Source organism: Dendrobates tinctorius, unplaced genomic scaffold, assembly GCF_039654945.1.
Source record: "Dendrobates tinctorius isolate UK_male_01 unplaced genomic scaffold, ASM3965494v1 ptg000117l, whole genome shotgun sequence".
Lineage (NCBI taxonomy): Eukaryota > Metazoa > Chordata > Amphibia > Anura > Dendrobatidae > Dendrobates > Dendrobates tinctorius.
The window spans coordinates 13,603,714-13,628,637 of record NW_027361785.1 but is presented as its reverse complement, the minus strand read 5'-3'; the positions used below and the strand labels follow the sequence as shown (position 1 = coordinate 13,628,637).

At 46.5% G+C, this 24,924-nt stretch overlaps 1 protein-coding gene across 2 annotated transcripts in view; it reads left to right on the top strand.

Annotated features, from left to right (window-relative positions):
- The first annotated feature begins 10,689 nt into the window (after positions 1-10,689).
- DHX33 (DEAH-box helicase 33) overlaps positions 10,690-24,924 on the top strand; it is a 38,196-nt gene continuing 23,961 nt past the window's right edge. Inside the window, exon 1 of one of the 2 annotated variants that reach the window (XM_073590570.1) lies at positions 10,690-11,087. In XM_073590570.1, coding sequence (XP_073446671.1) covers positions 10,883-11,087 — 205 coding nt within the window. In that variant the 5' untranslated portion in view covers positions 10,690-10,882. The remainder of the gene's footprint in view (positions 11,088-24,924) is intronic. The other variant, XM_073590571.1, reaches the window with a different exon arrangement.

The window sequence follows — 24,924 nt, the reverse complement described above, 5'->3', positions numbered from 1 at the left end:
AAAGTGACTAGAGGATAAGGGAGATTTTGAATTTCTGCAGACACTTGTGGACACTGGACACTTTTGGATTGTGTGAGGCCCACTGATATCTGAGCGCTATGTCACAGGCTCGATGGCACAGCTGTGACAAAAGTGACGAGAGGATAAGGGAGATTTTGAATTTCTGCACACACTTGTGGACACTGGACACTTTTGGATTGTGTGAGACCCAATGAATATCTGAGCGCTATGTGACAGGCTCGATGGCACAGCTGTGACCAAAGTGACTAGAGGATAAGGGAGATTTTGAGTTTCTGCACACACTTGTGGACACTGGACACTTTTGGATTGTGTGAGGCCCAATGAATATCTGAGCGCTATGTGACAGGCTCGATGGCACAGCTGTGACCAAAGTGACTAGAGGATAAGGGAGATTTTGAATTTCTGCACACACTTGTGGACACTGGACACTTTTGGATTGTGTGAGGGCCACTGATATCTGAGCGCTATGTCACAGGCTCGATGGCACAGCTGTGACAAAAGTGACGAGAGGATAAGGGAGATTTTGAATTTCTGCAGACACTTGTGGACACTGGACACTTTTGGATTGTGTGAGGCCCACTGATATCTGAGCGCTATGTCACAGGCTCGATGGCACAGCTGTGACAAAAGTGACTAGAGGATAAGGGAGATTGGATTGCTTTTAAAAAAGCAGTTTGCAGAGCAGTGGGTAAACAGCAATGCCAGCCTGTCAGGAAGCCTTAAAAGGCAGCCCAACAACCAACACCACTGATACACCACAATATAGCCTCCCCTTGCACTGCACACACAGTGACTGGTGTGTTGTGCAGGCCAAATCGCTAGCAGCAGAAGCAGTTTTTTTTTCTTCTCAGCAGGACAAAAAAAAAAAATTGGGATTGCTTTTAAAAAAGCAGTTTGCGGAGCAGTGGGTAAACAGCAATGCAGGAATGTCAGGAAGCCTTAGAAGGCAGCCCAACAACCAACACCACTGATACACCACTATATAGCCTCCCCTTGCACTGCACACACAGTGACTGGTGTGTTGTACAGGCCAAATCGCTAGCAGCAGAAGCAGTTTTTTTTTCTTCTCAGCAGGACAAAAAAAAAAAATTGGGATTGCTTTTAAAAAAGCAGTTTGCGGAGCAGTGGGTAAACAGCAATGCAGGAATGTCAGGAAGCCTTAGAAGGCAGCCCAACAACCAACACCACTGATACACCACTATATAGCCTCCCCTTGCACTGCACACACAGTGACTGGTGTGTTGTGCAGGCCAAATCGCTAGCAGCAGAAGCAGTTTTTTTGTCTTCTTCCCTGCCTAACGCTCTCCCTACAGAATCAGCAGCAACCTCTCCCTATACTGAGATCGGCAGAAGTAAGATGGCGGTCGGCGTGCACGCCCTTTTATACCCCCTGTGACGCCCACCAAAGCAAGCCAATCACTTGCATGCCCTTCTGAAAGATGGTGGTGACCCCTGCCTATGTCATCACGTTGCCCACAGTGTCCGTGGATCCTGATTGGCTGAAAAAGAGCGCAAAACAAACTTTTGAAACGCGACTTTGGCGCGTAAGTCGCCGACCTCGTGGCCGACCTCATCCTAGGGTCGGGTTTCGTTTCATGAAACCCGACTTTGCCAAAAGTCGGCGACTTTTGAAATTTTTCGACCCGTTTCGCTCAACTCTACACATCATCTCAATTAAACCATACTAACAACCACGCCTAGTCAAAGCAAAGCCCTCGATCTCCTGTAATAAAGATAAAATAAAAAAGCAATAATATACCATACCTGTTCGTCGTTGTGTCCCATGCCATAATCCATGTCTGGGGGATATACAGTTTTCAACCTGGACGGTGACGAGATGCGACTGTCCCGGCTGAAAACCACTGGAGAATGAGATGCTAGGGAATGTAGCGTCAGTAACCAGAGGTGACGTCATAGAGGTTACCTTCGGTCATTGAGCTCCTTTTCCAGCGGGGCTGAGCTGCGATCAGATCCCGCTAGCACAGTGAGCACCCACGGCTCACTTGTGCTAGTGGGGCTCTCACAGAAGTCACCACAGCTTAGCCCAGCGGGGAACACAGCGTCAGTAACCGAGGGTGACGTCAAAGAGGTAACCTCCGGTCACTGAGCTCCGTTCCGAGCTGGGCTGAGCTGCGTTGACTTCGGTGAGATCCCCATTGTGCCGTATTACACACACGGAAACTGACATCTCTGGTACTGGAAATATCAGGATGTGTGAAAGGCGTTATAGCGGATTTTTATGTTTGGCAGCTGTCACACACTAAAATATGCTTTTTATTGCAAAAAATAGTTTTTACATCACCAGATTTTGAGAGCTATAATTTTTACATATTTTGGTCACAGAGTCATGAGAGGTCTTGTTTTTTGCGGGACGAGCTGATGTTTTTATTGGTACCATTTTCGGGCACGTGACATTTTTTGATCGCTTTCCATTACGATTTTTGGGGGACAGAATGAGCAAAAACCAGCAATTCAGGAATTTCTTGGGGGGGGGCATTTCTACCGTTCCGCGTGTGGTAAAATTGATAAGGCAGTTTTGTTCTTTGGGTCAGTACAATTACAGCTGGGTGTCAGCTGTGACAATCAGCTGACACCCGGCCGCGATCCGCCGCACCCCCCCATGCCTGAGGGGGGTCAGTATAAATTGCCCCTTCCTAGGCTATTAATATCAGCCCGCAGTTGTCTCCATACCCTTTGCTAGTTATTATTTATAGGGGACCCTACGTCAATTTTTTTTTAGGGTCCCCATTTTAATATCTGGTAAAGGCTACGTATACAGTTATGAGCTGATATTAGTAGCTTGGGAAGCTCCATTTGTATTACCCCTTTTCGAGGCTAGAAACATCGGCCCCCAGCCATGGCCTTTCCCTAGGCTGGTTACTAAAATTGTACTGAAGCCCATGCCATTTTTTCAGAAAAATAATCTTATATTAAATACATGTACAGTAAGGCTACTTTCACACATCAGGTTTTCGGCGTCAGGTGCGTTCCAGTGTCGTGCCGGAGCGCCGGATCCGGCAAATGTTTCGTAAAACCGGATGTGACGGATCCAGTTTTCTGCCGGATCCGTCATGCTCTTGACAGCCAAAACCGGATCCGTCTCATCCGGTTTTTGATCCGTTTTTCGACGGATTACGCCGGATCCGGTTTTTAAAATCGCCCCTTGTGGCCTTCCGAAAGGGATTGGCTACTGAAAAACTATATATAGCGTGTTCCTACAGCCCTTCTTTGACAGGTTGTAGAGGAGAAAGTGCAGGTTGGAGAGAAGAGCAACTGGCGAAGATGGATGTTGTGATTGGAAATATTTTGAAGAATTTGGCGGATTTTACAGCGGAGGCGAATCGTTTGAGGGTGATTGTTCTGGAGAAGGAGAGAGCGAGACAGCAGCGCATCAGGCATCGTAGACGACGTTTGTGGATCCACCCCATCACAGCCAAGAGAATGACGCGTGGGGTCTATTCTACACTCTGCATGGACCTTCGACGAAACCCAGATAAATTTTTTGGATATGTTCGGATGAAAATGGAGAATTTTGATTACTTGGTGGAGCGCATTGCACACCTCATAAGAAAAGCGGACACCTATTGCCGCAGAGCATCTGATGGTGACTTTAAGGTAAGCCACATTTATTGGATATGCTCGCATCAGAGCACACTTTCACTGCAATCTTGTTGGTGGTAGTTTGTATCTCCAAGTGTTATAGCTGACTTTTGGTATGTAATGCTGTGATTTTAAACTAATTGATTGTTTTTTAATTCCCCACAGATTTCTTGCAACTGGAGAATCCCTTTCGTCACTGCATTTCCAGTACAGACTCGGGATTTCCACCATATCTGGCATAGTGAAGTACACATGCCGTGCACTGTGGGACTCCTTAGCTGAAGAGTTTTTACCAGAGCCCACAACAGAGAGGTGGATTGAAATTTCAGAAAAGTTTCTACAGATATGTCAGTTTCCGAACTGCTTGGGCGCTGTGGACGGGAAACATATCCGCATTGTAAAGCCAGCCGGATCGGAATATTTCAATTACAAGAAATATTTTTCAATTGTCCTCATGGCCATCGCTGACGCAGAATACAAATTTATTGCTGTTGATATTGGGGCCTATGGCCGCTCCAATGACTCTCAAGTATTCAAACTGTCTGCCATGGGGCGTAAACTGTATGGAAACACCTTCCAGTTCCCACCCCCTAGACCGCTGCCGCAAACATCTGGTCCACCTATGCCATTTGTCTGTGTAGGGGATGAAGCCTTCCAGCTGTCAGAACACCTTTTGAAACCGTACGGTAGCAAAGGATTGTCAAGAACAAAACGCATTTTTAATTACCGCCTCACAAGAGCAAGAAGAATGGTTGAATGTACCTTTGGTATTCTGACAGCCAAATGGCGGGTCCTATTGACTGCGATCAACCTCAAGACAGAAACTGTGGACGAGGTGATCAAAGCTTGCGTGGTACTCCACAATTTTGTTATCTGCAAGGAACCCATTTCCATTGAGGACACCTCTGAAGAAACCACCTTGCAAGATTACCAGGACATTACCACTAGAAGTTCTGTGACGGTTTCAGTAATGAGGGACAATTTTGCACTATACTTTATGTCACCTCAAGGCAGAGTACACTGGCAGGATGACAGAGTGTGAAAGATTTGTGCCCTTAACCAAACTTGTGTACCTTCTGTACCAACAGTATATACCTTTGCCAACCAAAGTTGGCTATCTTGTCATGGTCTCTATTTTTAGCTTTAGGCCACAGGTGTGTACCTGGTTGAGTTTTAAGTATTTCACCTTTTAACAAAAGTTGTGTACATTGTTAGGAAATCACCAACAATAAACACAACTTTTTAGGTGAAATACTTTGCTTCAAACACAACCAGGAACACAACTGTGGCAAAAAGCTAAAATTTACCCACAGTTATATACCTGGTTTTGAATACCTTTTTACCTTTGAAATACCCTGTATTTAACCTTTTTTTTAAACATAGTTCGCCGCAGAAAGAAATGACAGACAACCATTGTAAAACGATAATTTAACTTTTATTTAAAATATTTTTTTTTTGTAAAATGTTTTTAAAGTGTAAAAAACTTTTTTAATAAATGTTTTAAACCAAATGACCATTTTTATTAAAAAACACATTATAAATCTGTGTAGTGTGGGGTGGAAATACTGCTGGAGGGGCTGCGGGACACTTCGATACTGGGAGTGTGGAGAGAGGACTGGGATCGTGGTGGGGAAGGAACAGTTAGAGGTGAAGGTGTGGAAAAAACTACAGAATGGGTGGACATGTGGGAGGCAGAAGAGGTGGTGGGCGGTGGAGTGGAGGGTTGGGCAGGGACTGTAGGAGCAGATGATGTTGATGGCAAGTTGTATGGGGAAGGAGTTTGGTACGGGGAAGGAGTTTGGTACGGGGCAGGTTGCTGGAAGTGGGGAGATGTCTGGTACTGGGGAGGTTGCTGGTACTGGGGAGGTGGCTGGTATGTAATAGGAGGGGGAGGATGGAAAGTGGCTGGAGGGGGTGCAGGTGGAGGAACTACTGGGGTGGGAGGAGGAGGTTGGGAGGTAACGTGCTGGAGAGCACCGTGGCATGAATGCATTACATGCATCTGCTGGGTAGGAGATAGTGTTGCCATGCGCTCCACAACAGACCTGAAAAAGTGTGGTTTGGCGAAGATCTTGCTTCTGAATGCATGGTTTGCAGAAGTGTCTTCACCTCCAGAATGCTGGAGTTGATCTGCTGAAAGCCTGCGGAGATTTGCTCTGACAAGACTTTTAGACAGTTCTGGAAAGATGCATTCAGATGCAAGAACTCTGGCGCATAAGTCTTTTCCTGACCCCTCTGCCGCCCAGTACCCGCAGGTGTACTAGAGGTGGCAGGGGCAGAAGGGTAGGGTAAAGGGAAAGCGATCTCCTCACCAGCAGCTTCATGTAATGTTGTCGGCCACGATGCTCCTGCGCTGGTGGATGGGACAGATGGCTGTAATGTGTGGGAAGGTGCAGATGTACCAGGGCGGTCGAAGTGTCCCTCGGTGCCGGTCTCCTCGGGGATCGCCTCAGAAGGGTCCAATCGTGCAGGCTCCTGAGTGCTGCTCACCGTGCTGTGGAATAAAGAGAAAAAAAAACAATTAAAATAGTGACATGGCATGGCCCTGGCTGAAAAAAAATTGTTACATCTAAACATTTTTTTTTCACATGTGGTGTGTAATATTTACCTTCTGGTGACCATTGTATCCCGGAGGAACGACAGGGCTCGTGCGTACTTGTACTTGCTCCTGCGTCCTCCAGATCCACTCGGGGCCCGCATCTCTTTATTGAACTCCTTCTTGAAACGATCCCTCACAGACCGCCACCGCTTCACAATTCTGTCCCCTGAAACGAGAAAGGACAAAGTGGTTAGTATACAACATCAGTGTTTCCCAAACTCCAGTCCTCATGGTCCCCAGGGGTCATGTTTTCAGGATTTCCATAGTAAATAGAAATCCTGAACACATGATCCGTTGGGACCACGAGGACTGGAGTTCGGGAAACACTGGTTTACATCAAGCAACCGGTACTGTATATACTTACGCTCTTTAATCTGGGCCCGAGCATCGAGGTCCTCCCAGCGGGCCACAAGAAGCGAACAGATTTCCTCCCAGAGTCGTCGGGTAACGATCAGGTGAGCATGGCGGCGGTCAGCCATATTCCATAGCGGCTCCCTTTCTCTGACGAGATCGATGAGGTGGTCCACATCAATTCCTCCATCCTCACCGTCTGAGTCGGGAGCACGCTGTGAAGGCTGTTAAAGTAAAAGAGAAAAATAGCAAAATTAGTCACCACACTTAAGACATGAAATAAAAAGTGTACCAAAATTTAACTTAAATATTATACTTACACGCTGGTGACCGCCGCGTTGCTGTCGCCGACGACCCTGGGAGGCACTGCGAGGACCTCTTGGCCGAGCACCAGACTGGGAAGACTAGAGAAGAAAAGAAAAAAATTTATGTGTTTGGATGTTGGCATTTGTTTGCTGTGTGTGGTCTGCAGAACATTGTTTTCTATGTGTTGTGTGTAGTGTGATGTTGTGTTTCTGCGTTTGATGCAAAAAACTTACCAATTGTGAGCCCACTCCAGGTGTCTGTCCACCCCTTCCTTCTTCTTCTGGGAGCTCCTCTTCAGCTTGTGAATCCTGTTTTGAAATAAAAGGCAATGAATAGACATATATTACAGAGATGATGGATTTTGGAAATAAAAACTTACCGTCAAACGCTGACGATGCGAGGGAGGGCTCCCAGAAGAAGATGTGCTGTCCTCTTGCTGGCCAGACTCCATGGCTGTGGGTGGTGCTGTTTCTGCTGCCAGTGCTGCCACTGCTGCTGCTGCATCTCTTGGGCGGCTGTTGAATAAAGAGAAACAAAGGGCCAGTGAATATCTTGATATTCCATGGCCCTAGTTTTGAGGAATGGGGGATTTGATAATTACCGTCTCTCATCTGCTGCTGGACTCCCCTCCCGTTGTTCAGCATGCTGCTCCATTTGGGGTGGTGGTGGTGCTGATGGTGCTGCAGTGGTCTCCTGCCTTCTCCTGTGCCTGGTTGCTGTCTTGGGTGCATTGTTGGGTGTGGCTGAGGGTCCCACTGTCATGCTTTTATATATGTGTCTTGTGGGCAGAGCTACTGAGCATGCTCAGACCCAAAAAACCGGATCCGGCGCATTGCGGCGCTCATAGGCTTTCATTGTGTGAAAAAGCCGGACATGCCGGATCCGGCGTGTCCGGCTTTTTCGCCGGAGACAAAAAACGTTACTGTAGCCGTTTTTTCCAGACGCCGGATTGCGACACATTGCCGGATCCGGCGAAAACCGGATGAAACGCATGGCCATCCGGCCCGATCCGGCGCTAATGCAAGTCAATGGGGGGGGAACCGGATCCGGCATTGCATTTCGCCGGATCCGGTTTTTGTCAAAAGTGCCGGATCGCGCCTGACGGCGAAAACCTGATGTGTGAAAGAGGCCTAAGCTGCACACACTCTGTACTAATTGTATTTGTCACTGACATCTATATATCTACCTATTCTATGTGTATTTACTGTATGTAAACCATCTCTTCTATCCTGTCGGCTCCTGCAGTGATTTTACAGTACACGGCAGATGAATTACCAGATATTCTTCTATCTATCTAGGTAATATACAGTGGGGAAAAAAAGTATTTAGTCAGTCAGCAATAGTGCAAGTTCCACCACTTAAAAAGATGAGAGGCGTCTGTAATTTTCATCATAGGTAGACCTCAACTATGGGAGACAAACTGAGAAAAAAAAATCCAGAAAATCACATTGTCTGTTTTTTTTTTCATTTTATTTGCATATTATGGTGGAAAATAAGTATTTGGTCAGAAACAAAATTTCATCTCAATACTTTGTGATATATCCTTTGTTGGCAATGACAGAGGTCAAACGTTTTCTGTAAGTCTTCACAAGGTTGCCACACACTGTTGTTGGTATGTTGGCCCATTCCTCCATGCAGATCTCCTCTAGAGCAGTGATGTTTTTGGCTTTTCGCTTGGCAACACGGACTTTCAACTCCCTCCAAAGGTTTTCTATAGGGTTGAGATCTGGAGACTGGCTAGGTCACTGCAGGACCTTGAAATGCTTCTTACGAAGCCACTCCTTCGTTGCCCTGGCGGTGTGCTTTGGATCATTGTCATGTTGAAAGACCCAGCCACGTTTCATCTTCAATGCCCTTGCTGATGGAAGGAGGTTTGCACTCAAAATCTCACGATACATGGCCCCATTCATTCTTTCATGTACCCGGATCAGTCGTCCTGGCCCCTTTGCAGAGAAACAGCCCCAAAGCATGATGTTTCCACCACCATGCTTTACAGTAGGTATGGTGTTTGATGGATGCAACTCAGTATTCTTTTTCCTCCAAACACGACAAGTTGTGTTTCTACCAAACAGTTCCAGTTTGGTTTCATCAGACCATAGGACATTCTCCCAAAACTCCTCTGGATCATCTAAATGCTCTCTAGCAAACTTCAGACGGGCCCGGACATGTACAGGCTTAAGCAGTGGGACACGTCTGGCACTGCAGGATCTGAGTCCATGGTGGCGTAGTGTGTTACTTATGGTAGGCCTTGTTACATTGGTCCCAGCTCTCTGCAGTTCATTCACTAGGTCCCCCCGCGTGGTTCTGGGATTTTTGCTCACCGTTCTTGTGATCATTCTGACCCCACGGGGTGGGATTTTGCGTGGAGCACCAGATCGAGGGAGATTATCAGTGGTCTTGTATGTCTTCCATTTTCTAATTATTGCTCCCACAGTTGATTTCTTCACTCCAAGCTGGTTGGCTATTGCAGATTCAGTCTTCCCAGCCTGGTGCAGGGCTACAATTTTGTTTCTGGTGTCCTTTGACAGCTCTTTGGTCTTCACCATAGTGGAGTTTGGAGTCAGACTGTTTGAGGGTGTGCACAGGTGTCTTTTTATACTGATAATAAGTTTAAACAGGTGCCATTACTACAGGTAATGAGTGGAGGAAAGAGGAGACTCTTAAAGAAGAAGTTACAGGTCTGTGAGAGCCAGAAATCTTGATTGCTTGTTTCTGACCAAATACTTATTTTCCACCATAATATGCAAATAAAATGAAAAAAAAAAACAGACAATGTGATTTTCTGGATTTTTTTTTCTCAGTTTGTCTCCCATAGTTGAGGTCTACCTATGATGTAAATTACAGACGCCTCTCATCTTTTTAAGTGGTGGAACTTGCACTATTGCTGACTGACTAAATACTTTTTTTCCCCACTGTATATATATGTGTGTGTCACTGACATCTATATAGCTATTCTATTCTAACCTGTCACAATGTGATATTACTGTAAAAGGGGAAAGGGAATTGCTGGCTTTTATTAGTGTGTGTTTTGAAGAATATTTCCTTTGAAAACGATGTGTAAATGGCTGAGAGAATTTCTCTATGTAAAAACGCATGTTAAAATCCCCATTGTAATCGGATAATAATAATGATCTTTATTTATATAGCGCCAACATATTCCGCAGCGCTTTACAGTTGAACAGTTTGAAACACAAGTCATAAGTAACAACGTTAACAATACAATAATTAAAGCGAATAGTAATCACACTGCGTTTGGATGTAAATCGGATGCTAGGTCTGAAAAACCGGATTGTGCCCGGATGCTCCTGGCGTTACACTCCTGCGACTCTCAGCAGGGAGACTCGGGACGATGTTTCATGTGTTGTGTGTGACTGCGGCCTTACGACACGCCGCCGCGGCTTAGGACTGCTCTGTATACTATGGTTTCTTAGTGACTTTATGATATATGTGCCACCATTGTAGTCACAGTTACCTGGCTAGGGGCCACTCGGAAGTTTCACCCAAACCCCCAGCTACTGTGTGCCAGCCTGGACTGTACACTGGCATTGTGCCCAGGACTGTGTGAGAACACCATTGCTGCTTGCTATAGAGTGACTTGTATGCAGAGCTGACGAGAGGGCATCTGCCCACGGACCATCTAGGTCACCTTCCATACATATACCATGGTAACAGTGAATACTATGCACCAGTGATCCATATTCCTGCAGCTTTCTCGCTGACAAGTCCCCACCACAGCCACCATGGCGTACTCCGTTACAATGTACCAGTGCGGCCCCTCTCCTGGCTTCCTGCCTCACAACGTCCTTGGCCTCCACTGTAGTACAGCGAGCTGCGCGCCCTCTGGCGGCCTCCCCTAGCAGTGCATCGCCAGGCACCGGAAGCACGTGTGTTTGTGAGCGGAGGCTCGGTACGATGATGATCTCCCCGGGTTGCCGCCTCTGCATCTTCCGGGGCACTCCTGGAGTCGCACCGATTAAGCAGCGGCTATAACCCGTATATGATACTATGTCTCAGGACTCCTATCACCCGCCGGCCAAGAAGTTCAAGCCGGGCTTCATGCACACCACTCACAACTGGAAAGGAGCCATGCAACCCGGGCCCAGGAAGCAGCCGGTGCCAATAGAGCAGCAGCGGCGTAGTCTGCCCATCTACCAGGCCCGGGCGCAGCTCATAGGGCAGCTCCGACAATTGGAGAGCGCTGTCCTCATCGGTGAGTGGCGTGTAGCGACAGCCGTGGGCAGGGCCTCGTGTACTGCCTACTTCTGAGTGTATACTGCCTGCCTGTAATGTGTGTGTACTGCCTGTAATGTGTGTATACTGCCTGTAATGTGTGTATACTGCCTGCCTGTAATGTGTGTATACTGCCTGTAATGTGTGTATACTGCCTGTAATGTGTGTATACTGCCTGCCTGTAATGTGTGTATACTGCCTGTAATGTGTGTGTACTGCCTGTAATGTGTGTATACTGCCTGCCTGTAATGTGTGTATACTGCCTGCCTGTAATGTGTGTGTACTGCCTGTAATGTGTGTATACTGCCTGCCTGTAATGTGTGTACTGCCTGTAATGTGTGTATACTGCCTGCCTGTAATGTGTGTGTACTGCCTGTAATGTGTGTATACTGCCTGTAATGTGTGTATACTGCCTGCCTGTAATGTGTGTATACTGCCTGTAATGTGTGTATACTGCCTGTAATGTGTGTATACTGCCTGCCTGTAATGTGTGTATACTGCCTGTAATGTGTGTGTACTGCCTGTAATGTGTGTATACTGCCTGCCTGTAATGTGTGTATACTGCCTGTAATGTGTGTATACTGCCTGCCTGTAATGTGTGTATACTGCCTGCCTGTAATGTGTGTGTACTGCCTGTAATGTGTGTATACTGCCTGCCTGTAATGTGTGTACTGCCTGTAATGTGTGTATACTGCCTGCCTGTAATGTGTGTGTACTGCCTGTAATGTGTGTATACTGCCTGCCTGTAATGTGTGTATACTGCCTGCCTGTAATGTGTGTATACTGCCTGTAATGTGTGTGTACTGCCTGTAATGTGTGTATACTGCCTGCCTGTAATGTGTGTGTACTGCCTGTAATGTGTGTGTACTGCCTGCCTGTAATGTGTGTATACTGCCTGCCTGTAATGTGTGTATACTGCCTGCCTGTAATGTGTGTGTACTGCCTGCCTGTAATGTGTGTATACTGCCTGCCTGTAATGTGTGTGTACTGCCTGTAATGTGTGTATACTGCCTGCCTGTAATGTGTGTATACTGCCTGCCTGTAATGTGTGTATACTGCCTGCCTGTAATGTGTGTATACTGCCTGTAATGTGTGTATACTGCCTGTAATGTGTGTATACTGCCTGCCTGTAATGTGTGTATACTGCCTGTAATGTGTGTATACTGCCTGCCTGTAATGTGTGTATACTGCCTGTAATGTGTGTGTACTGCCTGTAATGTGTGTATACTGCCTGCCTGTAATGTGTGTACTGCCTGTAATGTGTGTATACTGCCTGCCTGTAATGTGTGTATACTGCCTGCCTGTAATGTGTGTATACTGCCTGTAATGTGTGTATACTGCCTGTAATGTGTGTATACTGCCTGCCTGTAATGTGTGTATACTGCCTGTAATGTGTGTGTACTGCCTGTAATGTGTGTATACTGCCTGCCTGTAATGTGTGTGTACTGCCTGTAATGTGTGTGTACTGCCTGCCTGTAATGTGTGTATACTGCCTGCCTGTAATGTGTGTATACTGCCTGCCTGTAATGTGTGTGTACTGCCTGCCTGTAATGTGTGTATACTGCCTGCCTGTAATGTGTGTGTACTGCCTGTAATGTGTGTATACTGCCTGCCTGTAATGTGTGTGTACTGCCTGCCTGTAATGTGTGTATACTGCCTGCCTGTAATGTGTGTATACTGCCTGCCTGTAATGTGTGTGTACTGCCTGCCTGTAATGTGTGTATACTGCCTGTAATGTGTGTATACTGCCTGTAATGTGTGTATACTGCCTGCCTGTAATGTGTGTATACTGCCTGCCTGTAATGTGTGTATACTGCCTGTAATGTGTGTGTACTGCCTGTAATGTGTGTATACTGCCTGCCTGTAATGTGTGTGTACTGCCTGTAATGTGTGTATACTGCCTGCCTGTAATGTGTGTATACTGCCTGCCTGTAATGTGTGTGTACTGCCTGCCTGTAATGTGTGTATACTGCCTGCCTGTAATGTGTGTGTACTGCCTGTAATGTGTGTATACTGCCTGCCTGTAATGTGTGTATACTGCCTGCCTGTAATGTGTGTGTACTGCCTGTAATGTGTGTGTACTGCCTGTAATGTGTGTGTATACTGCCTGCCTGTAATGTGTGTGTATACTGCCTGCCTGTAATGTGTGTGTATACTGCCTGCCTGTAATGTGTGTGTATACTGCCTGCCTGTAATGTGTGTGTATACTGCCTGCCTGTAATGTGTGTGTATACTGCCTGCCTGTAATGTGTGTGTACTGCCTGTAATGTGTGTGTACTGCCTGTAATGTGTGTGTACTGCCTGTAATGTGTGTGTACTGCCTGTAATGTGTGTGTACTGCCTGTAATGTGTGTGTACTGCCTGTAATGTGTGTACACTGCCTGTAATGTGTGTGTACTGCCTGTAATGTGTGTGTACTGCCTGTAATGTGTGTGTACTGCCTGTAATGTGTGTGTACTGCCTGTAATGTGTGTGTACTGCCTGTAATGTGTGTGTACTGCCTGTAATGTGTGTGTACTGCCTGTAATGTGTGTGTACTGCCTGTAATGTGTGTGTACTGCCTGTAATGTGTGTGTACTGCCTGTAATGTGTGTGTATGCTGCCTGTAATGTGTGTGTATGCTGCCTGTAATGTGTGTGTATGCTGCCTGTAATGTGTGTATGCTGCCTGTAATGTGTGTATGCTGCCTGTAATGTGTGTATGCTGCCTGTAATGTGTGTGTATACTGCCTGCCTGTAATGTGTGTATACTGCCTGTAATGTGTGTATACTGCCTGCCTGTAATGTGTGTGTACTGCCTACTTCTGAGTGTATACTGCCTGCCTGTAATGTGTGTGTACTGCCTGCCTGTAATGTGTGTGTACTGCCTGTAATGTGTGTGTACTGCCTGTAATGTGTGTGTACTGCCTGTAATGTGTGTGTACTGCCTGTAATGTGTGTGTACTGCCTGTAATGTGTGTGTACTGCCTGTAATGTGTGTGTACTGCCTGTAATGTGTGTGTACTGCCTGTAATGTGTGTGTACTGCCTGTAATGTGTGTGTACTGCCTGTAATGTGTGTGTACTGCCTGTAATGTGTGTATACTGCCTGCCTGTAATGTGTGTATACTGCCTGCCTGTAATGTGTGTATACTGCCTGTAATGTGTGTATACTGCCTGTAATGTGTGTATACTGCCTGTAATGTGTGTATACTGCCTGTAATGTGTGTGTATACTGCCTGTAATGTGTGTGTATACTGCCTGTAATGTGTGTGTATACTGCCTGCCTGTAATGTGTGTATACTGCCTGCCTGTAATGTGTGTATACTGCCTGCCTGTAATGTGTGTATACTGCCTGTAATGTGTGTATACTGCCTGCCTGTAATGTGTGTGTACTGCCTGCCTGTAATGTGTGTGTACTGCCTGCCTGTAATGTGTGTGTACTGCCTGTAATGTGTGTGTATACTGCCTGTAATGTGTGTGTATACTGCCTGCCTGTAATGTGTGTGTATACTGCCTGTAATGTGTGTATACTGCCTGTAATGTGTGTATACTGCCTGCCTGTAATGTGTGTATACTGCCTGTAATGTGTGTATACTGCCTGTAATGTGTGTGTGTACTGCCTGTAATGTGTGTATACTGCCTGCCTGTAATGTGTGTATACTGCCTGTAATGTGTGTATGCTGCCTGTAATGTGTGTATGCTGCCTGTAATGTGTGTGTGCTGCCTGTAATGTGTGTGTGCTGCCTGTAATGTGTGTGTGCTGCCTGTAATGTGTGTATACTGCCTGTAATGTGTGTATACTGCCTGTAATGTGTGTATACTGCCTGTAATGTGTGTATACTGCCTGCCTGTAATGTGTGTATACTGCCTGTAATGTGTGTGTATACTGCCTGTAATGTGTGTGTATACTGCCTGTAATGTGTGTGTATACTGCCTGCCTGTAATGTGTGTATACTGCCTGTAATGTGTGTATACTGCCTGCCTGTAATGTGTGTATACTGCCTGTAATGTGTGTATACTGCCTGCCTGTAATGTGTGTGTACTGCCTACTTCTGAGTGTATACTGCCTGCCTGTAATGTGTGTGTACTGCCTGCCTGTAATGTGTGTGTACTGCCTGCCTGTAATGTGTGTGTACTGCCTGTAATGTGTGTGTACTGCCTGTAATGTGTGTATACTGCCTGTAATGTGTGTATACTGCCTGTAATGTGTGTATACTGCCTGTAATGTGTGTATATACTGCCTGCCTGTAATGTGTGTGTACTGCCTGCCTGTAATGTGTGTACTGCCTGCCTGTAATGTGTGTACTGCCTGCCTGTAATGTGTGTGTGTACTGCCTGTAATGTGTGTGTATACTGCCTGTAATGTGTGTATACTGCCTGCCTGTAATGTGTGTGTATACTGCCTGTAATGTGTGTGTACTGCCTGTAATGTGTGTGTACTGCCTGTAATGTGTGTGTACTGCCTGTAATGTGTGTGTACTGCCTGTAATGTGTGTGTACTGCCTGTAATGTGTGTGTACTGCCTGTAATGTGTGTGTACTGCCTGTAATGTGTGTGTACTGCCTGTAATGTGTGTGTACTGCCTGTAATGTGTGTGTATACTGCCTGTAATGTGTGTATACTGCCTGTAATGTGTGTATACTGCCTGCCTGTAATGTGTGTATACTGCCTGTAATGTGTGTATACTGCCTGTAATGTGTGTATACTGCCTGTAATGTGTGTATACTGCCTGTAATGTGTGTATACTGCCTGTAATGTGTGTGTATACTGCCTGTAATGTGTGTGTATACTGCCTGTAATGTGTGTGTATACTGCCTGTAATGTGTGTGTATACTGCCTGTAATGTGTGTGTATACTGCCTGTAATGTGTGTGTATGCTGCCTGTAATGTGTGTGTATGCTGCCTGTAATGTGTGTGTATGCTGCCTGTAATGTGTGTGTATGCTGCCTGTAATGTGTGTGTATGCTGCCTGTAATGTGTGTGTATGCTGCCTGTAATGTGTGTGTATGCTGCCTGTAATGTGTGTGTATGCTGCCTGTAATGTGTGTGTATGCTGCCTGTAATGTGTGTGTATGCTGCCTGTAATGTGTGTGTATGCTGCCTGTAATGTGTGTGTATGCTGCCTGTAATGTGTGTGTATGCTGCCTGTAATGTGTGTGTATGCTGCCTGTAATGTGTGTGTATGCTGCCTGTAATGTGTGTGTATACTGCCTGCCTGTAATGTGTGTGTATGCTGCCTGTAATGTGTGTGTATGCTGCCTGTAATGTGTGTGTATACTGCCTGTAATGTGTGTGTATACTTCCTGTAATGTGTGTGTATGCTGCCTGTAATGTGTGTGTATGCTGCCTGTAATGTGTGTATACTGCCTGTAATGTGTGTTTATGCTGCCTGTAATGTGTGTGTATGCTGCCTGTAATGTGTGTGTATGCTGCCTGTAATGTGTGTATACTGCCTGTAATGTGTGTTTATGCTGCCTGTAATGTGTGTGTATGCTGCCTGTAATGTGTGTGTATGCTGCCTGTAATGTGTGTGTATGCTGCCTGTAATGTGTGTGTATGCTGCCTGTAATGTGTGTGTATGCTGCCTGTAATGTGTGTGTATGCTGCCTGTAATGTGTGTGTATGCTGCCTGTAATGTGTGTGTATGCTGCCTGTAATGTGTGTGTATGCTGCCTGTAATGTGTGTGTATGCTGCCTGTAATGTGTGTGTATGCTGCCTGTAATGTGTGTGTATACTGCCTGCCTGTAATGTGTGTGTATGCTGCCTGTAATGTGTGTGTATGCTGCCTGTAATGTGTGTGTATACTGCCTGTAATGTGTGTGTATACTGCCTGTAATGTGTGTGTATACTTCCTGTAATGTGTGTGTATGCTGCCTGTAATGTGTGTGTATGCTGCCTGTAATGTGTGTATACTGCCTGTAATGTGTGTTTATGCTGCCTGTAATGTGTGTGTATGCTGCCTGTAGTGTGTGTGTGTATGCTGCCTGTAGTGTGTGTGTGCATGCTGCCTGTAGTGTGTGTGTATGCTGCCTGTAGTGTGTGTGTATGCTGCCTGTAGTGTGTGTGTATGCTGCCTGTAGTGTGTGTGTATGCTGCCTGTAGTGTGTGTGTATGCTGCCTGTAGTGTGTGTGTATGCTGCCTGTAATGTGTGTGTATGCTGCCTGTAGTGTGTGTGTATGCTGCCTGTAATGTGTGTGTATGCTGCCTGTAGTGTGTGTGTATGCTGCCTGTAGTGTGTGTGTATGCTGCCTGTAGTGTGTGTGTATGCTGCCTGTAGTGTGTGTGTATGCTGCCTGTAATGTGTGTGTATGCTGCCTGTAATGTGTGTGTATGCTGCCTGTAATGTGTGTGTATGCTGCCTGTAGTGTGTGTGTATGCTGCCTGTAGTGTGTGTGTATGCTGCCTGTAGTGTGTGTGTATGCTGCCTGTAGTGTGTGTGTATGCTGCCTGTAGTGTGTGTGTATGCTGCCTGTAGTGTGTGTGTATGCTGCCTGTAGTGTGTGTGTATGCTGCCTGTAGTGTGTGTGTATGCTGCCTGTAGTGTGTGTGTATACTGCCTGTAGTGTGTGTGTATACTGCCTGTAATGTGTGTGTATGCTGCCTGTAATGTGTGTGTATGCTGCCTGTAATGTGTGTGTGTACGCTGCCCGCCTGTAATGGGGGTGTGTACTGCCCGCCTGTAATGGGGGTGTGTACTGCCCGCCTGTAATGGGGGTGTGTACTGCCCGCCTGTAATGGGGGTGTGTACTGCCCGCCTGTAATGGGGGTGTGTACTGCCCGCCTGTAATGGGGGTGTGTGTGTGTGTGTGTACTGCCTGCCTGTAATGGGGGTGTGTGTGTGTGTACTGCCTGCCTGTAATGGGGGTGTGTGTGTACTGCCCGCCTGTAATGGGGGTGTGTGTGTGTGTGTGTGTGTGTGTGTGTGTGTGTGTACTGCCCGCCTGTAATGGGGGTGTGTGTGTGTACTGCCCGCCTGTAATGGGGGTGTGTGTGTGTACTGCCCGCCTGTAATGTGTGGGTGTGTGTACTGCCCGCCTGTAATGTGTGGGTGGGTGTGTACTGCCCGCCTGTAATGTGTGGGTGGGTGTGTACTGCCCGCCTGTAATGGGTGTGTCAGGACACACACCCATTACAGGCAGGCAGGACACACACCCATTTTATTTCCAAGAAACACAGAAAATCCTACCTATCCACCGAAGATAAGTGTTACCTCTCTGATCAGTGGGCATCTAAGTACTGGATTCATACCCATTTCGAGAATGGAGCTATGAAAGGCTCCAGAATGGAGCGTTGGCCAGGCCTGTGCACCTCTGCTCCATTCTTTCTCTATGGGACAGCCAAAAAAGCCAAGTCCCGTACTCCATTCCAAGTTGGCATCTCAGATCCTGTTCTCTGGACTGGTAGGATCCCATCAGTCCAACGCTTACTGTTGAGAAAGTTATCCACTGTTCTGCAAATTGCTAATAATTCAATGTTGACGAAAAATGATTTAGCTCTTCATGTGATGATTGTATATCATGCCAATGATGTGATCAGACCAAATTCCATGAGAGGAGTGCTGGCAGACCTTTTAAAATGAGTGTAGACCTTCTTGTGCTAGTTCGGTCACGTTGGTTGTTTGGGCCATATTTTGTTTTATTACAGCTGGACATTCTATATACAGTTGTGCTCGAAAGTTTACATACCCCAGCAGAATTGTTGCTTTCTTGGCCTTTTTTCAGAGAATGTGAATAACACTAAAACTTTTTCTCCACTCATGGTTAATGAATGGGTGAAGCCTTTTATTGTCAAACTACTGTGTTTTCTCTTTTTAAATCATAATGACAACCCAAAACATCCAAATGACCCTGATCAAAAGTTCACATACCCCATTTCTTAATACCATGTAGTACCCTCTCTCACATCAATGACAGCTTGAAGTCTTTTGTGGTAGTTATGGATAAGGTTCTTTATTTTCTCAGATGGTAAAGCTTCTTGGCAAAAAAAGCATCCAGTTCCAGTAAATTCCTGGACTGTTTAGCATGAACTGCGCGCATGACATGTAACCAGAGTGGCTCAATTATATTGAGGTCAGGAAACTGAGATGGCCGCTCCAGAACATTCACTTTGTTCTGCTGTAGCCAATGACAGGTTGGCTTGGCCTTGTGTTTTGAATCGTTGTCATGTTGGAACGTCCAAGTACATCCCATGTGCAGCTTCTGGGCTGATGATTGCAAATTTGCCTCCAGTATTTGGTGATAACGTGCTGCATTCATCTTTCCTTCAACTTTGACCAAGTTTCCTATGCCTTTGTAGCTCACATATCCCCAATACATCAGCGATCCATCTCCGTGCTTTACAGTAGGAATGGTGTTCCTTTCATCCTAGGCCTTGTTAACCTCTCTCCAAATGTAACGTTTATGGTTGTGGCCAAAAAGTTAAATTTTGGTCTCATCACTCCAAATAACCTTGTTCCAGAAGTTTTGAGGCTTGTTTCTGTGCTGTTTTGCATATTGTAGGAGAGATACTTTATGGCATTTGCACAGTACAGGCATGGCCAAAAGTTTAGAGAATGACACAAATATTATATTTTCACATGATCTGCTGCCCTCTGGTTTTTATGTGTGTTTGTCAGATGTTTTTATCACATACAGAAATATAATTGCAATGATATTATGAGTAACAAAAGGTTATATTGACAGTTAGAATGAGTTAATGCAGCAAGTCAATATTTGCAGTGTTGACCCTTCTTCTTCAGGACCTCAGCAATTCTCCCTGGCATGCTCTCAATCAACATCTGGATCAAATCCTGACTGATAGCAGTCCATTCTTGTAAAATCAATGCTTTTATTTTGTCTGAATTTGAAGGTTTTTGTTTGTCCACCCGTCTCTTGATGATTGACCACAAGTTCTCAATGGGATTAAGATCTGGGGAGTTTCCAGGCCATGGTCCCAAAATCTCTGTTTTGTTCCCTGAGCCATTTAGTTATCACCTTTGCTTTATGGCAAGGTGCTCCATCATGTTGAAAAAGGCATTGTTGATTGCCAAACTGCTGTTGGAGGACATTCTGGTACCATTCTTTATTCATGGCTGTGTTTTTAGGCAAGACAGAGGGCTCATTCCCTTGGCATGAGACAAGACTGGTGGTAGCGCTTACCTGGTCTCCGAATAAGCCGTTTGTCAGATGTCCCAAACAATCGAAAAGGGGATTCATCAGAGAAAATGACTTTACCCCAGTCCTCAGCAGTCCACTCCCTGTACCTCTTGCAGAATATCAGTCTGTCCATGATGTTTTTCCTGGAGAGAAGTGGCTTCTTTGCTGCCTTCCTTGAGACCAGGCCTTGCTCCAAGAGTCTCCGCCTCACAGTGCGTGCAGATGCACTCACACCTGCCTGCTGCCATTCCTGAGCAAGCTCTGCACTGCTGGTAGCCCGATCCCGCAGCTGAAACACTCTTAAGAGACGGTCCTGGCGCTTGCTGGTCTTTCTTGGGCGCCCTGGAGCCTTTTTGGCAACAAGGGAACCTCTCTCCTTGAAGTTCTTGATGATGCGATAGATTGTTGACTGAGGTGCAATCTTTCTAGCTGCGATACTCTTCCCTGTTAGGCCATTTTTGTGCAGTGCAATGATGACTGCACGTGTTTCTTTAGAGATAACCATGGTTAACAGAAGAGAAACAATGATGCCAAGCATCAGCCTCCTTTTTAACGTGTCCAGTGGTGTCATTCTTACTTAATCATGACAGATTGATCTCCAGCCCTGTCCTCATCAACACCCACACCTGTGTTAATGGAGCAATCACTGAAACGATGTTAGCTGGTCCTTTTAAGGCAGGGCTGCAATGATGTTGAAATGTGTTTTGGGGATAAAGTTAATTTTCTAGGCAAATATTGACTTTGCAAGTAATTGCTGTTAAGCTGATCACTCTTTATAACATTCTGGAGTATATGCAAATTGCCATTAGAAAAAATGAAGCAGTAGACTTTGTAAAAATTAATATTTGTGTCATTCTCTAAACTTTTGGCCATGACTGTAATGGCTTTCTTCTGGCAACTCGACCATGCAGCCCATTTTTCTTCAAGTGCCTCCTTATTGTGCATCTTGAAACAGCCACACTGCTAGTTTTCAGAGAGTCCAGTATTTCAGCTGATGTTATTTGTGTGTTTTTTCTTTGCATCCCGAACAGTTGTGGATGAAAATTTTGTTGGTCTACTTGACGGTAGTTTTATTTTTACAAAGCTCCTGATTTTCCATTTGTTAATCACAGTTTGAACGCTGCTTACTGGCACTATCAATTCCTTGGATATCTAATTTTGTATCCCTTTCCTGTTTTATCCAGTTCAACTACCTTTTTACGTAGATCCGTTGACAATTCTTTTGCTTTCCTCATGACTTCATGACTCACAATCCAAAAACATCAGTGACTGGATCAAAGAGTCTGTCTGGATTCCAGAAACTCACTCAGCTTTTATGCACACACACTGATTACAAGCAAACAGGTCACAGGTGAGGAGGTTACCTTTAGTAGCTAGTCAAACCCATTTGTGTCAACTTCTGTGTATGTTCTCAGGCCAAAATCACCAGGGTATATGAACTTTTGATCAGGGTCAATTGGATATTTTGGGTTGTCATTATGATTTAAAAAAACACCGTAGTTTGACAACAAATGGATTCTCCCAACTACTAACCATGAGTGGAGAAAAAGTTTTGGTGTTATCATTCATATTCTCTGAAAAAAGGCCAAGAAAGCAAAAATTGTGCTGGGGTATGTAAACTTTTGAGCACAATTGTATTTCTCTATCGCTTCATTGGGGGACACAGGGACCATGGGTGTGTGCTGCTGCCTAGTGGCAGTGGAGGTTAACACTATGCCGTGGAAAAAAAATGTTGCCTCCGCAGTATACACCTCTCCGACCGGCTGTAGGACAACCAGTTTTTGCTTAGTGTCAGCAGGAGGTGGACAGGGGTCTCTCACCATACCCATGCCTACCTCAATGTGCGTCTTTCCTTTTCAGGTAACCATTGGAGGGATACAGAGTAGATCTATTACTACTGTATTCCCACACAGGGACTAGGAGTAAACACGACCGTGTTTAGGTGACCGGACCCGGTCCTGATCTCCGTCTCCCATCACTCGCCCACCAGAGCCTGATGATGGAGGGAGACGCCCTGCAGAAAAGATTTAGGACAGCAATCTTTTCTTCCAGGTAAAAAAAAAAACAAAAAAACTGCTCCCTTTCATAGGGTGTGCAGGAGGCAAGGGACTGCAGCATTTTACATTGTGCATTCTGAATTTTGCATTTTAAATTTTTGCTCCTTTTAAGCATTGGTGGGAGGAAGAAGAAAATAGGTTTACCTTTTTTTTTTTCTTTGGAGCAGGTCAGACACCGAAGCCCCGTGGTAGGGGCACCAGAGATCCCGGTCCATGCAGAGCCCTGTGCTTCCTTCCAGCAAACCCTGGAGTGCCGCTTTCCGGCGCTGTCCCCCCTCTCCTTTTTCCCGGGGCGGGAGCGCTGTTTTTTCGGGGCTCTGGCGTCTCTAGGCCCCGGCATCACGCCGGGCCCAGCGCGCACCTGGCAGCAGGTCCTAGTATCTCTCGAGTAAAGCACTTCCGGTAGGCTCTGCCCCCCTAGCGTCGTCTTCCGGGACCGGTGCCATCTCGCGACTCCAGGAGTCCCGGAGCCTGTTTCGCCGACCGGCTTCCGGGGACTATATGAAAGCTTCTGGACAACGGCATATGCTGTCCACGTCTCTCCCCTCTCTCTTTCCGATTTGGTGGTGTTTTCTCTGAAGCGGGACTCAGCTGGTCTTCCTGACAGCGGTATCGGGGACACAGGACTCCGGTACCGTGAGTTGCTGCACTACAGTGGTTACTTTCTCCACACCGCTCTTTAACCCCTTGAAGGCCAGCATCAGTTAGTAGGTTAGTCAGTATGCCCAAGGGAGAGCGGTCTCGTTCCTCCTCCTCTTTATCAGCTACCATGGTTAAATAATTTGTATGTACCTCATGTGATGGCAGGCTTCCTTCTGGTCAGTCCTCCCCTCTGTGCCTGGACTGTAGTAAACCCACTGTATCACCTACGCAAGAAAGCAGGAGCAGCCCCCTTGCCTTCCCTTCCAGAACCTCTGCATTATCCCAGGTGCCTGATGAAGCTGTCTTGCCTGCCTCCCAGGGGGCATCTTTTGCCTCAGGGGACAGTGAGATTCCTTGCCCAGGTTGGGCCTCTTCCTTGTCTAAATCCGTGGCTGAGCTTACCAAGGTATCACAGACCTTGGTAACGGTACTCGACAAATTGCCATTTCAGACTCCAATGGCTTCCGGCACGCCAAGAGAGTCCTTTTTTGGGTCTTCTAGAGCAGGGTTCCCCAACTCCAGTCCCCAAGGCCCACCAACAGGTCATGTTTTCAGGATTTCCTTAGTATTGTCCAGGTGATAATTCCATCACCTGTGCAATACAAAGGAAATCCTGAAAACATGACCTGTTGGTGGGTCTTGAGGACTGGATTTGGGGAACACTGTTCTAAAGGCCATAAAAGGCTCAGATAGGACCACCAGCCCAGGTCCCCTTCTTGCTCCATCTCACCACTAGAGTTTGTCTGGCAGTCTGCCTCGTCCCGATCCTCCTCCCCGGAATCAGGCGAGTAGTTATCAGAGACGCACTCAGAGGATGGTTTGGGGTATGGGCCAGAGCAATCCCAGGACATCAAGGATATGAGACCTTTAACATTAAGGACTCCGCATCGAATCCCGATGATCAGGCGTTTTCGTTTAAGCGGCATAAGTCCCCTTCAAAGTCTTTGCTTCCCACAGAGATTTTGAGGAAATATTGGCCAGGGAGAGGGAGAACCTGACCAGGCGGTTTCATAGAGGAAGCCGGTTTGGGATCCTATATCCCTTCCCTCCGAAACTCACCCCCAACTGGACTGCCTCCCCTTTGGTGGATCCGCCAGTGTCGAGACTATCTACCAATACAGTCCTTCCACTTGCCAGTGGGGCAGCCCTTAGGGATCCTAATGACAGGATGGTGGAATCCTTGACAAAATCTGCTTTTGAAGCAGTGGCCGCGATATTGTGTCCGGCCTTTTCCCCAGCTTGGGTGGCTAAATCTGTTAGAGTGGGCCAAACAGCTTAGACAGGGCATTTTGGCCGGGGCTCCACCGACAGAACTAGCAGATCTCGTGGACCAGATCTCACAGGCAGGGAGGTATATGGTATCATCAGCCTTGGACGCCGTGTCTTGCGCAGTTCAAGCGTCCAGTAACATGATAGCTGCCTGGTGGACGGTCTGGCTAAAGGCCCGGCAAGCTGATTTATCCTCAAAAAAAATCCCTGACTGGTCTTCCTTTCCATGGTTCCCACCTCTTTGGTCCAATGTTGGATCAAATCATTAAAGATGCGACCGGGGACACAAGCTCACTTCTCCCTAAGTCCAAGTCTCGACGATACCCCTTGAAGCGAAAGGCCCAACCCTTTCGTTCCTTTCGTTGTACCCTGACGACAGACGCTTATGCCCAGGGCTCGCAGAGACTGCAGGCGCCTAAGAATAAAAAGAAAGTGTCTTTTCAAGCCACCCCTTCATGGCGTTCCTGCAGTTCCCACAGCAGATCTACCAGGACGGGGCCAGGTAGATCCTTTTCAGCCTGACGCTTGCAGGGATCCCAGCTTTTTTCCCAAGCTAGGAGGTCGTCTTCTCTTCTTCAGAGACATTTGGCTGAGTTCGGTAGAAGATGTTTGGGTAAGACAGGTGGTATCCACAGGATGCAAAATAGACTTCAACTCGCTTCCGCGAGACCGTTTTTTCCTATCCCAACTGCCAATAGACGCTTACCTGGCTTCAGGGTTTTTTGCAGCCATT